The sequence below is a fragment of the Phocoena sinus genome, chromosome 17 (assembly GCF_008692025.1).
Source record: "Phocoena sinus isolate mPhoSin1 chromosome 17, mPhoSin1.pri, whole genome shotgun sequence".
Taxonomy (NCBI): domain Eukaryota; kingdom Metazoa; phylum Chordata; class Mammalia; order Artiodactyla; family Phocoenidae; genus Phocoena; species Phocoena sinus.
Genome location: NC_045779.1, coordinates 20,471,827 through 20,488,385, shown reverse-complemented (window position 1 = coordinate 20,488,385; position 16,559 = coordinate 20,471,827). Strand labels below are relative to the sequence as shown.

Here is a 16,559-nt window from a genome sequence, read left to right as displayed (position 1 = left end):
TAAACATTCATTTTTCAGCTGTGTGAGCTCCACTTACTACTACATATTTGCAAATTCACATTTGGCATATTTGAAAAGTGGTATTTAAAAGTGCCATACAGAGTTCCTTTTCTGCGGGCAAACTTCTAAGAAAGAATGGATATTGAATTTAAAGCACATAAAAGGATACACAAATAGTTATTTTCTCTGAGCTATATTTACCCATATTTAAGTTGATGAGTGTAATATAGCTACATTCCTCTTCAAAGCAAATTTCAATTGAAGGCTAGTTGGAGAGAGAAAGTTAAGAATGGCTTTTCAGGAATGACAGAAAAGTCTTAGATATAGTAGTGTAACCAAGTGCACTCACAGAAATTAAAAAGGGAAGTGTCTTACCAATAATAAGAAAAGAAGAAATTATCTCCAAGTACAAAGAGCAATGCCAATGGAATAGATGTGCTGACAAGACACGAGTAATATTTTCCACATATAAGAAAAGCTTTCATCTCAGAATGCGTTTTCAAAGCTATTTCTGTACCTTAATTAAGATCTCTAGAACTCACTGGAGTGTTTTTTTCTCCATTTACTAATATATTAACTAAGGCACAGAAATGCTTGCCAAAAACCACATAAAGAGTGAGAAAGTCAGCTGGATGCCTAGAGACAGAAAATGCCTAACTCTTTTAAACTTTTCTTGAGCTACAGAGGGCTGCAGGGAGATAGATGGGCATATCTTCCACTGCCTTTCTCTGAGACATCACCCCACACTCTCCCACCACACCCCACCCCCAATATACTAATAATGGGAGGGCATCAAAAGTGATACCCACCTTGTCAAGGCTTATTAAGTTCATCGGTGTTCCTGGACGTAAGTGCCGAAATAGTCATCCAATCTTTCAGTCTCAGTGTGTTTCAGACTCAAGAAAGCAGCTCTAGGGAATCTTTTAGCCTGAGACAATATGAGAGCTTATCATATTTTCTTGCGTAACTATTCCTTAAAAACTTTTTTCAGAGTAAAACAGAAAGGAGAAATTATGCAATGTTATGTTCTAACAGTAGGAACACTGTCAGCCCAAACCCTGACCTTACCCTACCCATGTAAGCAGGAGGTCTCTGGAAATTGAAAACGTCAAGGTCAGTTGTAAGTGTTTGAATAAAATAGGATGATGCCTGAAATATCTACAGATAAAATATCAAGACCATTTACCACTGATTAATTAGATTAGCTATTAGAAACAAGTCTATTTTTGTTTTTATATCTAGAAAAAGGAAAAGAATCCTTCTAGTTGGCAAAAAAAAAAAAAAGCACCAAGTAATATTTCACTTTATCCACATCTTTACTACTCTGAAAACATAAAAATCATGCTCACAAAACATCACATAGGTGGAGAATGGGAGGCAAGAGGGAGAGAAAATTTAAATTATACTGTTCCTGTGCATTATTTTTCACATTATTTTTCAACAATGGGACATCTTGTGTGGAAACAAACAGCCACTTTATCAAAGTTCTGCAAGGCAGGAATCTAATTTCTTCCGTAAATGCCACAGGAAATCTAAATATTAACTTTCTGGATGACACAAAGGAGTAAACATTGCTAAAATGTGTTATATAGAGGACTAAAAATGTCCCTACAAACTTCTGGAATTCAGAAAAGCTGTTAGGGACAATTCACAAGGGAAAATAAAGCGCAGATAAAATGCGTTGTATGGTTTCTTCGAAAACCTGCAGAGCTTCTAGAGGACGGGAACTGCTTCATGTACCCTCTGTGTCTGTTTCATTCACTAGCACAGTGCAATGAGGACAAACAAGCTTTTGTGTGTTACTAACACACCAATCTAACAAAATGTGTTTCAGTAATTATAAAATATACCGATTTTTCATTCAATATGGAGAATTCAGTTCATAAACATTTTTCAAAGAACACTGTATAAACCAAATAATGGTTTACATTCTGACATAAAAAAGAACTAAAAACTATGTAATGTTATCAGTGATCTTTCTAATTTGCCAGCCCTCACTACCCCCTCCCAAAGTCTCTAAATCTCTATCCATCTCATCATTACTTCTTTTCTTTCCCTCTCAGAGGATGTTCTTCCCAAAGATCAGCTATTACAGTTATACTCTTACATGCCACAAATAAGGCCTTCCTTTCCAGGCATCTTTCTCAATGTATCTTCACTGGGACAAAGTGTCCTCTTCAAGACGGTGGGTGCTGGAACCAGTCAATCCAAGTATAAATCCTGACTCAGCTGGCACTGTTACCAGCTATGTGACCTTTGATAAATTAATTAAGCTTTCATCGCCTTAGTTTCTTCACCTTCAAAATGGGTATAATAATAATGTCTACTTAATAGGTTTGCTGTTAGAATGAAATGAGTTCATATATTTAAAGAACTTAGAAGATTACCTGCCACCTAGTAAGTGCTCAATAAATGTTCAAATTTTTCTCACTGTACTTGTTGGCCATGGAGCAGAAGATGAATAAAGAGCATCAGAAGAGTGATAAACATGCGTAATATTTGTTAAAGGGAAAGGGAATAGAAGCTGATCAGGTATAAATAAGAAGTGACCAGCAGTACTGAGTCCAGTTAATGTCAGTGATTGCTCTTTTGGGAATTCCACTTCTAGGTATAAACCTAAGAGAATGAAAACACATGTCCACACAAAAACCTATCCACAAATGTTCATAGCACCATTATTCATCATAGCCCAAAAGTGGAAACAACTCAAATGCCCATCAACTGATGAGAGGATAAATAAATGTAGTTTATCCATGCAATGGAAATTCCATAATAAAAAGGTATGAAGTACTGATTCATGCTACAATATGGATGAATCTCGAAAACATGCTCAGTGGAAGAAGCCAGTCACAAAGGACCATGCATAGTATGATTCCATTTATATGAAATGTTGAGTATAAGAAGTCTATATAGACAGAAGGCAATTAGTAGCTGCCTAGGGCCGGGACAGGGGAGGTTGGGATTATTGGGGGGTGGGGGGAGGGTAAATGGCACAGGATTTCTTTTTGGAGTGTTGAAAATGTTCTGAAATCAATTGTGGTGATGATTGCATAATTCTGTGACTATTCTAAAAAACGTTTAATTAGATGCTTTAAATGGGTGAATTTCGTGGTACATGAATTATATCTCAACAAAGCTGTTGTAGATTTAAAAAAAAAAAAAAAAAACGCAGCAAGAAACCAGAATACAATGGCCTCAACATTCGCTGCACTGCCCACATGGTAGGTTTTGTACTTTAGTTCTTTTAGTTCCTCCCTTTTCTATTTTAGAACTGATTTCTTGAGAATTTTACTCACATTTTCCTAAATAATTTCATGCTTAATTATTGAGATTGCTGTCTTATTTCATCATTTTCCCCTATGGACATTGACAGTTGATCAATTTAAGAAGATATTTGCTCTGATTACCTAATTCCCTGAATTTCAGGGATACTTTTGAGTCTAAGTGTCTTGTATCTGTTGTGACTTTAAGGCAAAGAAAAGAGTAGAGTACTAATTAGATAGATATTAATTTGAGAAACTCCTTGCTTTAAAAGAGAACTTTTCAAAAGACTTAGTGCTCAAGCCTTTGTAAAAAGATACCCGCTCCAATGGTGGGACTAGGACCTGCCTTCTATAAGGTGAAAAAAGGCTAAATGTGCTCCCCCAGTTGGTAAGGCCATTTACTTTCTGGAGCACCTATCGCTTTTACCAAATCATAACCTGTTCCCTGAACCTTTGATTAGTCATGTGTACATACAGAACTGATTTCAGGGCTTGTGGACGAGTCTTGCACAACATCATCAAAGGTTTATTACCTCTAGGGACTGAGAACACTTACAATTTTCAGGAAGAGATTTCTGAGTTCTACTTTAAAACAAAATAAATAAGCGTTAATGATCAACTCATAATCTTCAACAATTTTTTAAAATAAGTCTTCGTATACTGTATTCTCACTCATTTCTCTCTCTCACATACACACAGACACACACACAAACACGCGCACACGTGCGTGAGCATGCAATTTGTTTCAGGGTTTGAGCAAAATAGGTATAGGTAGGTCTCCTTGGATACATGCTGAAAACATCACTGGAGTAGTGGCATTTTGACTTTATAATCACCAAACACGTGAGAACTGAATATATCCACATTCTTCTATACCCACTGATAAAGAATTAAATGGTTCATTTTTTAGAAAATCGTTCACAGACTTTAAAAAAAATCAATTTCGATGTAATTCTGTATCAATTCTTTCCCAATAAGTTATGAAGCCATTACTTTTAAAGGGGTTGCCACAGTTCTACAGGAAGAAATAAAATGACCTAGTACATGCTACAGGAACTTATAAGTAAATGTTATACCTGAGAATCTATTTTGAAATATACATCTAAGTAAATATCGACACTCTTAAGCAATAGGAAATTTTTGCATTTCTGACTTAAAGGATGGTAATTCTATTGCCATGTTAAGAATGAATACTCTAAAAACTAAAGAATTCTTCATAAAACACATCTTAGTTTTTCTACTATTTAAGGAATTAACAGAGCCAGAGACTCTATTTCTCTGAGTAAAAAAAAAGTTATTTATGAATTCTCTTTGGATCTATTTTTAAGGAATTTGGTTATGAGCCTGGGGAGTATCTTTTCAGGAAATACTCATGATGGAAAAACTTGGTACGATGGTTCCATCCAAATAGGCTTTTTTTAATTACTTAATTTGCTAATACAAATTATAATAAACCAAAACAAATAAATTAAACCACAACTTGCTTTTAGTCAAATTCTTTCTCAAAAGACATTGAGGGGCCTCTGTTTAAAAAGCGGTGATAGTATCTCATAGTAAGTAGGAGCGCGTTTTCTCCCTTCCAAAGTTTGTGTAATATCAATTCACCAAATGAAATAAATTCTGAAAGGTATATTCCGCTGTTTACATATTTTCCATTTTAGCATGCTAATCTTATTTTAAAAAACGACACTATTTATTTGGTGTAAATTGGGGAATCATTCACCCCTTCCCTCATGTCTGGTGTCACCTGCCCTGTTACCTACTGGTAAGTGCTGAATATATGTTGAGTTTAAAGGAGATACTTTGTAAACTGACACTCTTCCAGAGGTGATGGCAATCAGACTTGCTACCTGATTTCCCACAACTGAACAATGAATGACTTCAGGCTCTAAGGACGTATGCTAGTATTATTTTCAAGCCTACCAAATAAATAGTTAGAAATATTTAAAGTCTTTAAAAGATACTGCCCATCATAATTATCCAAATGTCCTTGCATCCTTTACACACACCAGCTTTGGTATTGGGAGCTTCTCTCCGGCTAACAGTTCGGTCACTTCAAAACTAAGACTATTCTTACTTTCCATTAAAAGAATATTTCATTAATGAGTACGGTCAACTGCGTTGGTGTCAATGACTGAGAATTTTTTGCAGGATCGGTAGCCAGATTCAGGAAGGCAAGCTCTCCTCAAGCATCTCTAAGGGAAGTCCATTCTAAAATGATGTGGGCCGGTTGCTTGGAATCATTAGCAAAATTTCGAGGAGGAGAGAGAGGAAGGGAGTGCATTAGAAACCTATGGTGGAGAGAAAATTCCTGGAAGCTTGGTACAAAATGAATCGAAATAAGAAGTAAAAGATACAAGTTAAAAAAATAATAGGGCTTCCCTGATGGCGCAGTGGTTGAGAGTCTGCCTGCCGATGCAGGGGACGTGGGTTTGTGCCTCGGTCCGGGAGGATCCCACATGCCGCGGAGCGGCTGGGCCCGTGAGCCATGGCTGCTGAGCCTGCGCGTCCGGAGCCTGTGCTCCGCAACGGGAGAGGCCACAGCAATGAGAGGCCCGCGTACCGCAAAAAAAATAAAATAATAATAATAATAATTCAAAACAAGATAAGTTTTTAAAAATGCTGGTTACGTAGCAAATGAATAGGACTTTCTCCAGTAGTTATAAGGATGTCAGGAAGAGGGAAGAGGAGACTCAGGTCCTGGGCAGAGAGCAGACTGTGCTTTACTTGTTGCTATGTAGGAAGTTAAATGCTTAGGGAGGCACATTCCATCTTTCAGGTCAGCAGGGTACCATTTAGTACATTACTGCTGAAGTACCCTGGTGACCTGAATGAATTAAGGCAGCTTCCAAAGGTGCTTAACTTGCAAACACTGAGAGCTCAGGCACTCGAAGTGATAAATATTCTATGAGTCCTTTACTATTTAATATACCAAACACCCCAAAATGCCAGCAAAAGGAAAGTTTCTTTAAAGGGAAAGAATTCTGTTGTGATAGGAAAGAGTCAGGTAACAGTTTGAACCAGCAGTCTCTCCTTCAGGCTTGAAGATGCCCGCAAGAGGTGTAAGTTCATCACGCCAGTTGACTGCAATCGTGGGTGCAAACCCTACCAGCCAGCTCTTACATTACATTGCATCTGCAGTGTCTTTAAGGGAATCTGTAACTTGAAGGAATAAAGGTGGGCTCCAAAATAACTAACCCTGGACAAAACGGTCATTTGTCTCTGAGGGCCCCAGCCCTTCTCCTCCTTTTGCACTCCCTGTTCTTCCTGTTCTCAAGTATTACAACAAAATGTTTTCATTAGCAAAGTTTTATACTGTAGGTGAAGGCTTGGGTTGAAAAGAGACCAGAGTGAGAACCCCAGCACGTGCTCTTACTATCTGTGAGGACTTGAACAAGGAGTTTTGCTCTGAATCTCAGTTTCCTCATATGTCTTAATGGGAAAAACAACTTATAACTGTTGGGAAAAGTAAATGAGATAATGCACATAAAATGCTTTAACTTGCGATTGTTGTTCAAAAAGTTGTGCCATTGATAAATGGATAAGTCAAGTATCAATACAGTGTCACTGACAACAGACTGGCATCAGAAGAAGGGATATTTTTGGTGAGATTCTTTCCAATAGCTTGTAAATCATACAGAGACAGTCAATTACCAACTCTAGCTATAAATGAGGCTCTTCTCGACACAAGACACATAATCATGGACTGAAAATCAGTATGTGAAACTTTTAAAGCTTTCCTCCCAAATTCGAATTAAGCAATACAGTTGGACTTATCAATAGCTCATTTCTTTCCATCCTCAGCACTGCATTCCACTAATTTTTATCAGCAGATATCCAGGGACAAAGAATTCTTCAACCCTAACCGTCCTCCACACTACTCCCTAAAAACTGAGTAATCAGAAAATATAACCCTAACATTTATCCCTTAAGCAACAAGGAGAGAGAAGTGTATATTCTATGCTTCCTAATATTTCCAATGAAAGAAAGTATTTAGGAAAATCTGTATCAATAAAGTATTGAGAATATGGTCTCAATACACATTTATATTTACATATACATATTTAATATATGTACGTATTATAGTCAAAGCTGCAAAAGTACTTTTCCTTTAGGAAACCTAGAGTGTTAATAAAATATTATAAAACTGAGTGAAATGAAATGTCGCCACATGTAAGTGTTATTTGTGATAATACAGAACTGTCATTACAATAATTTACCTTTAAGCAGAATTCTCGACAGTACTGCAGACTGAAGTTAGAAAGATCTTCCAAGACTCAAACTAAAGTAGCATCCTGGTTCTACAAGGGAATTGACTGAAGTTATAATCTGACACATTTTGCATTCTTTTTTTTTTTTTTTTTTTTTTGTGGTACACGGGCCTCTCACTGTTGTGGCCTCTCCCGTTGCGGAGCACAGGCTCCGGAGGCACAGGCTCAGCGGCCATGGCTCACGAGCCCAGCCACTCCATGGCATGTGGGATCTTCCCAGACCGGGGCACGAACCTGCGTCCCCTGCAACGGCAGGCGGACTCTCAACCACTGCGAAACCAGGGAAGCCCCATTTTGCATCCTTTAGTAAGTGGTTCTCTTCTTCATTTTCTAGGCAATGCATCAGTGGCACCATCCTCATGTTTAAAGAACAACATAAATGTTCCAAGAAATAGAAAAGCTCTATCCTGCTCTGTAATTCCCACCATAACCTTTGTCTGAAACTGACTAACAAAGTTGTACACTGCAAGAGAGCAATGAGTCAGCCAAGATATACAAGTGACATTGTTCTACATCTACTGATGACCCAAGAAAGGAGTCACACTCAGCCTTTTGACCAACCATTGTTGAAAAAAAGCATGGAAGCTTTCAAGGGCTAGTATATGGATTCAACCCTTAATTTGATTAATGTCCCTGCCACATTGGAAGAACAGAGTGAGTTAGGAAGCATCACCTTAGAGAAGATGGTTTGTATCCTTCCTCATTAATGGGACACAACCTCCATAAACAGAGACATTAAAAAACCTGGCCCAGAGGAAGTGCTTAATGAATGTTTCTGTATTTATTAGAAGTAGAACTTGGGAAATCATTTGGGCATTCTGCAAACAGAACGTCAATCACCATACTCCTCCTAGGTTACAGAATCTTCCTAATGGGTTCTTGGGGGCTGTGCCTCCATCGTTGTTCCTCTTTTGAATAATCATATCATCATAAGCTCTCCCGCAATACACTGATAATTTGGGGGGAAAAAGTGCCTTTGAAGGCTTGAATTATCTGAATAATGAACAAATCTCCACGTCTAATTGAACTCAGCCTAAGCAGAGGATCAGACTCCAAGCGAACTTGGTAAAGCATTTCCAGTAGAACGCAGGCCGGCCAGATGTTCTGGAAGCAGAACCGTGGTCATTATGCACATGCCAGCTCCTCCCCCCCACAACCCCCGCCGGGCCAAGACCCTTTCGGCAGCGCGAGGCCTGCTTAACATATGACTCTGGCCGCCTTACCGCGTGCCATCCTAGGACCCATCTGAACATTTCAGCGATTTTAAACGAGCTCCACTGACAGGGATGTTTACGTGGAAGCCAAAGAAACAGACAGGGAGAGCACGTTCATTATGAGATATAACACCTTTGTCTGCATTCCTTAAATGACCTCAGGTTGGGGGACACATAGGGACTTATTAATTTGGGTTAAACCATACCTACACTTCACATGAGACAGAATGAGCACAAGTTATACAAAAACAGTAACATAAATCCCAAAGTCTGAGTTGACATGGTCCTGGAGTGAAATGAATGGTAGTGCCAGAGTTTTTACTGCTTCTCTGAAGTGGAGGGTTGGGTGTGATGTGTGTGTGGGGTGTGTGTGTGTGCGTGTGTGTATCCGGAAGAAGGGAAATGCAAGAAGCTCTTAGGGTGGGGCACTGCCCTATCACAACCCCATCCCTGATGTAACCACCGTCCCTCCTCACACATTAGAAATTCATCCAGGTCAAGCGGTTCCTTTAAAACCAAATGCACCTTGGGAAAGATCTGAAAGTCATTTACACCTTTGGATGCACTACTCTGCTTTTATGAAAAAGGCTTCTTTCCTCCTTAATGAAAGGAATTCTCATTTTCTTTGGGGAATTAGATGGGTAATCTCACAACACGGAGTACTTCCATGAAGAGAAGTTCTAGATGAGAAAACAGTAAGGATTTCAGCAAAAGAGAGAAGAGAATAACGGCATGTGCCTGATGTGTGGGGAGATGGTAGCACTAGTTAAAGAAAGACGTGTCAGAAATAAAATAGGAGGATTCCAATGACACGCTTTGCTTTCTTTAAATTTTGTCTGGGTTTGTTAACAATTTCACACATTAAAAATCATTTTATCTATCCTGACATGGATGTAATAAGTTGTTAATACCTGGTCTAAAGTAGTCCTTCTAGGGATTGGTATGTATCAATATATATCTATATATATGTGTATCTATCTATCTATTATGTATCTGGATAGACAGACATTTTTGGTCATTTCTTCCTAGTGGAATACAAACAGGGTTCTCAGCTCCTAGTGTAGTATATATTTCTCGCCATGTGAATGCAGTGAGAATGCCCATATTTGTGCTGGAGTAGCCGTGTTCCAACACATGGCTGTGCTTCAGTAAATGTTAAGCTTAAAAACAGAAGTAGACATAGTAGTAGGGCTGGCCAATTACATTGTGATCTGAAAACACTAGTGATTTATTAGTTGCTATTAGCTAACCAGCTGACTTCTATTTGATCTGTATATTTATTAGTTATAAGTATTAGGCAAGCATGTATTTTTCTACTACAGAAACTTGTTTTCTCAACCTCTACCTTGTCTTTTTATATGAGAATATAACAGAATAATTTGAGTTGTGATCACTTTTTAAAAAATAAATCCTGCAACTGAAATTAAATTTCACACTGCATTTCAACCTTGAAAGGAACAGAAATCTGAAACTAACACAAAAAGTGCAAAATTTTCCATCTTCACGTTAATGTTTAGCAACAGAAAAGAAGAACTTTTGTTTATCTCTGAAAACAGCTTTCTTCATCTAAACAAATGACTAGAATAAGATTAAGAAAAACCTGTTTTGTTTTTTTAGATACACACACATATTCCAATTTCCTTTTGCACAATGACTTTTATGCATATGGGTACCACGCAATCTCCTAACCTCTTTTACCATCGCACTGGGACAATGACAGTTCAATAATTGAGATGGTACATATCGGGTATATTTGATTTTAAATTGCAAAGTTGGGCTCAGGCCTATTGAAATGAAAATGCTTGTAATTCTTTATTAATTCCAAACTGATTGGGTTATTATTTCCTACCAGTTAAAAAAAAAGAAAAAGAAAAAAAGGCAGGTGAAGCTAATTATTCCATTTTTTATTTCCTTGCCACATACTTTGCCCAGCGTGGTTTTTGCATTCTCTTCTGTGACCCTCCCGGCACCTTGATTTTAGTTCTTAACCCGGATTCTTTCATCCATAACATGGATAATGAGAAAACTCCAAAAATATTCCTTGGGGGAATGTTACACTAAAAGTTACCTAGGACTAAATCCCACGTGTCGTCCTTTGCTCACCATGGAGACAAGAGATTCTTTCACTGCCCTCAGCCAATTTGAAATCCAAATATGAAAACAGCATTATGGAATTCAGACAGATGATTCTCCTTCACAACTAGCAGATGCAGGAAGAAAAAAAAAAAACTAGTATAATTAAGCTTTTGACTTTGAACCAGCGAAGCTGTGAATACCTCACTTAAAAATACAATATAATATCATCAAAGCAGCTAAAGCACAGGTGTGGCAAGTGTATTTGCATGCCCTGCACAGGATGCTGGTCGACCAATCAGCTGGCCAGAAAAGTCTCGGTCATTCTAAGGCAAGAATAAGGTAAACTGTAAATCTGAAATATTACCAAAGTCTTATTTGTTCTTTCTCAGTTGGAACATGTAGTGCTAAGTGGTTTTCATTGAATCTTTTTACTGGACACTTTAGAAAAGGATTGAGATCATTTAAGGGGTAGACCAAATTGCAGTGCATTCTTTTTTTAATGAGGGTTGGAAGTAAAGGAGTTTCTTTAGTATGTCTCAGTTTATGCATTAGTCCATTATCCATCTTACAAATATTTATTGAGGATTCATTATGTGAATATCAATCGACAGAAATTTGTAAAGGATGCAGAGGCTTGAAATTGGGAAAACATAATCAAATCTAATAAAGTGCTTAGCTGAGAACACTGTGTTGGCATTATATACATATATACAGATGCACACACACACACATTTTACCTTGCAACACTGATTGTAGCCATCTATGCATTCAGTACTTATTAACCTCACTTTATAGACATTAAAAGGGAAGATTAAGGTCAATCTGCGGTTTCTTTTTTTTTTTTTTTTTAACTCTTCTGCGGTACGCGGGCCTCTCACTGCTGTGACTTCTCCCGTTGCGGAGCACAGGCTCCGGACGCGCAGGCTCAGCGGCCATGGCTCACGGGTCCAGCCGCTCCGCGGCATGTGGGATCTTCCCGGACCGGGGCACGAGCCCACGCCCCCTGCATCGGCAGGCGGACTCTCAACCACTGCGCCACCAGGGAAGCCCAGCAGTTTCATTTTATCGTTTGAATTTCCTAGCCCAATTTCGCTTCATCTTTAAAATTTCCAGAGGAAAAGAGTATCAAAATTTAATAGTGCTTACTGCTTCAGAGAAGTTTGCCTGAAGAAAGGAGTAAGCTTTTCTTAACAATAACAAAATTCCTTTAAAAAAAAAAAATCCTAAGGTAAAGAATACTGCCAGAAAATGAACACAGCTTTGTTTGTTTTTGCAGTCATCGCTAGCAATAGACATAAAGGTATTCTTTTTCTGAGTCCACATGGAAAAATCATCAACACATTCTGCCCCTGGGTTCTTTGCCAAAATACCGTAACCCACAAGCCTTCTACCTTAAACATGAAAGGAAAGGTGTTGTTCTGGTCAAATAAAGAAATAATTTTTACTAGCATACGTCTAATGTTAAAGCTGCCTAAATCCTGCCAAATACATTAAAACAACATCTGTAAAACAGATTTTCATTAAATTGATCAGGTTAAAGTTAAGCAGCTAGGCAGATGATGCTTTTAAGCTACCCCTTAACCTTTAACCTTTAACCTCCTTAAACTGGAATAAGGACACACACATCTTTGAGGTAATACTGCTTCAGGCTGACCATGCAAGTGGTAAGTGGCCTATTCAAATTGCCCTGACAGATCCCCACATTTGGAGTGTTATGAATCAATATGCTGTCAATGAGGAGAAGAGCTGTTTACTCCCAGCTCCGTATTTGTCTTTTAACTGCTACTTGTCACTTTCCCTTGAAGTCTGAATAATTCACGATGCAAAATGATGTAAATTAAACTCCTAATGAAAATGAATTTTATATAGGTGATTATTATCTAGTCATTAGCTCAGACACCATTTTAAGTCCAATTTTAATATTTTCGCCATATTACAAACCATCATTTTTTTCCAGGCCTAGGCCAATTTGTTAGGGTCTCATTTAAAAGCAATTAATGTTACTTATGGAGCAATTTTATTTTGCCGACACAAGCCGACCAAGCTTGCTAATATCCTCATTACTGCACTTGAAAATCCTCTGGATCTGACTCACTCAGTTCCTGTAAATCAGTTTAGAAACAGCATCCTCAACACATTGCTACTCTGGAGGAACTTTTCTAGTGACTTCTAGAAAGAATGAATGCTCCTTGAAGGCTAATGCAAAATAATATAGTTCATTTGCCCAATACCAAGTTTCAATGGCTCCAATATTTATCTCTTCCATCTTCCTTTAATTCAAGGTAAGCTTGTTCAAAGTGTGTTTTTATTTGTTTGTTGACCATTTTTAGACACCACACCGCAAGGACACTTGGGTATTTAAGAGATAAGCAAATAAAGAAGATGGGGGAAAAGTCAATTTATATATGACATAACATTTTTAAGGTAAGAGTACATAGAGCCTTTGGTTCTGGGATCTAAAGCTCTCTCTGCTGTAAGGCCCTCTCTATAAGCAAGTTCAGTCTCATCTGGTTGTTACACTTTCAAAGACAACATCCAACTCTCTCTGAAAAGGAACTTCAAGGGTAACCCTGACACCTAGCAAACTGCTCTATAGACAGTGAGGGTAGTCAATCCATACTCATGGAATGAATGGATAAACTTAATACACACATACACACGTGTAAATAATCGTCAATTAGATTAAATAACCTTTCCTGAGAAAATAAACAGGAACGCTCTACCTTTCTTTAGCTTCCCACATGATATTAATAAAACAGAAAATTTTGTACATTTATATCTTCTATTCACAACATGTTAATTTAAAGTGTTAGAGGGGCTGTGTGAATACAAACACAGTTCATGAATATTCTACATAGCTCCCAGGGTCGAAATCTATTATTTATACAAACTTAATGTTTATTTTTTTTCTCCTAGGTGTTCTAAAAGTTTTAATAGTTCGGGTATCAGCAGAAGAAAAGTTGACAACTGAATGGCTGTCAACTGTTGCTGTAAAAGCTATGAATTATAATACAATTAATCCATTATATTACATTTGCAATACCATCAACTTAGAAGCTTTCCATCTTACGTCAGGGCCTGTACTCCCCTCAAACTGTATAACCCAAATCTAATGCTTTCATTATTGATCCACAGAGAGCCGATATTACAGGAACAACGTTACAAATTCTCACACCACGACTTTAGGTTTTCACGCTCAGTACATCAATCCAGGATTTGAACTTCAAGAAACAGCCCAAATAGTGGCAGGCCAACCCAAATAAATAATTCTTGCCCCTGCTCGAGATAGCCACAGTCTGCTCTTTTTATGGTCTGTTTATAGTTCGAAAGAGCGTTAGAAGAGCCATAGGTATTATAATCACTGGTTGCCTCCTGATAGTATAGTTATCACTGATTTCTAGTATAAATCAATAGATAACACTTGCAAAATGGATTCTGTAATCATATTTAGAGCTTGTTACGATGACTAATGGTTTGCAATATTTTCTGATTTTTTTTGTGTGTGTGGTACACGGGCCTCTCACTGCTGTGGCCTCTCCCGTTGCGGAGCACAGGCTCCGGACGCGCAGGCTTGGCGGCCATGGCTCACGGGCCCAGCCACTCCATGGCATGTGGGAACTTCCCTGACCGGGGCGCGAACCCGTGTCCCCTGCATCAGCAGGCGGACTCTCAACCACTGCGCCACCAGGGAAGCCCCTATTTTCTGAATTTTAATATCCTCTGGACAAAAGAAGTTTTTAGAAGTTACCAAGTTATTCATCATAGAAATGAATCTGTTACATTTGTACATGAACCAAGACAATCCAGCCATTCCAGTAAACAAACTGCAGAAAATAAATTAACCAGTAATTAGGGTTCAGAAAAAGTCAAGACAAGGTATGTAACAAATGATGTTCATCGCTTGCGTGTGTTCATTACATCCGTATATATATTTTTTCCCCTGTAATATTAAAAGTCTAGTTGCCATTCAATGAACATTTTTACCTGAGCCACACCCACTGAGAGGGTTGAAAACTTTACTAGCTGGGAAAAGTCATGCAAAATAACAACAGAGTTAAGTAGGAGACTGACAACTGATGCTAAGGGAGCGTGTGTTTTTACTCAATACCACCAGGAGCTTGCAGGGAAAAGAAAACCCCAAAGACCACACATTGTGTTTGGATCATCCTTGTTTGTCACCAAACAAAAGATGATGCACTCACAGGGCAATGCTACTTTTGTCCTCTGCTCCCTGAAGCCATTAATACTTAGCTAAGAGGGTTGCTATGTTGTTTTTGATCAATCAATAAAAGAGGTTTAAGAGTATTATTTTATATATGGAAACACTCAGAAAAGTGATTTTATTTCAGGGCAACCAGTGGAGTGATCAGTCCCACGGAGATACGTGTAAAAGGGACATATGGCAAATCCTTTAAATATATTTTCCGATTCCATCTACTTCAACAGGCTCTGCATTTAACAATGTGAAGCAGAAACTGTGGCTCTTGCCCTTCTCTATATTTTTTTTTTCCTCTCTTTTTTCCTTAACTTGCAGATTTGTGGTCCAAGCTCCAAAACAGTTAATTCCCTCCTCTACTCTGCGCCAACAGAAATGGATGACACTGCTTACCTTGTAGAGCTTCAGGGCTGCCTCGTGCCTGTGATTGGTGGTATGCAAGCGTAATTTATCCACGCTGTTGGTGTAGTAGTCACAGGCGTTACATTTTAGGTGAACAGGGTTGCCAATGGCAATGCACTTCAGCCTCCACTCATTGCTTTTGCCCCCTTCTTTAATGTGAGCCACCAGTTGATATTTCTGCATATGTTTATCAGTCTTGCAGTGGAGCTGGAAGTTGGCTTTGAGCTGAGTGTTGTAGTTACAGAGCTTGCACTGGTAGATATCTCCAATTACAGCCCTCCATTCCTCTTCTGGGAGGGAGCGCTCACTGCTCACATGCACGCTTAGGGCCTCCAGGCTGTCAGAGGTGAATTTGTTGCAAACAGCACACTGGAATAGCTTCAGCGCTGGGTCACTGATATAAGGTGACAGCTCTCCTGCAGTAAGGAGGGACAGGTCATCACCCATTAGCTGACCACTGGCAAGCCGGATTTCAGGTGGCAGCTCATTATTTACTACAGGAAAAAAAAAAATTAAGAGGAAAAATAGAGACTGGAAAACACAGCACACATAAAGGAATCTGTAAAATAAAGTCTTGACAAGGAATGTGCTTTCTCTAGAGCTTAAACTATAAAAAGGTATAATAGGATTGAATCAGGATCAATTACAATCATCCCTTTCAACTTCTAAATTCCCTCATCAGATAGCTTTAATTACTCCTACTGGGCATGATGTCATTCTGAAATTTGTATTTTCGAGGGCAGGAAAGTTGATCAATACCATAACAACACAGTCACGTGCTTGCAATTTAAGCACCTAGATAAACTTACATGAGCACTAATTGTTATTTCGCAATTCGTCTAAAAGCGTGATGAGATTTGGCTAATACTGTATGCGTGCCTTGCAATCTACCGCCAAATATCTGGGGTAAGGTAACGGTATTACTGTTCGTTTAATTATCTTCAATCACAGACCTTAAACTATTCTTCAAAAAATTTTCACGAAAAATAATGGCATCCCCTTCGGGAGCTCAGGTTTGATATTTGAGTGCACAATTGCCGAAATCGAAGCTATAAACCTAGTAAGGTATCGCTAACGATGACAGGCAATTAATGACAATTAATATTTGTTCGTCAAC

The 16,559-nt window shown here is 38.5% G+C and overlaps 1 protein-coding gene across 2 annotated transcripts in view; it reads right to left on the bottom strand.

Annotated features, from left to right (window-relative positions):
* ZFHX4 (zinc finger homeobox 4) overlaps positions 1–16,559 on the bottom strand; it is a 181,634-nt gene that overhangs the window by 139,222 nt on the left and 25,853 nt on the right. The window contains exon 3 of one of the 2 annotated variants that reach the window (XM_032610394.1): positions 15,434–15,936. In XM_032610394.1, coding sequence (XP_032466285.1) covers positions 15,434–15,936 — 503 coding nt within the window. The remainder of the gene's footprint in view (positions 1–15,433; positions 15,937–16,559) is intronic. The other variant, XM_032610395.1, reaches the window with a different exon arrangement.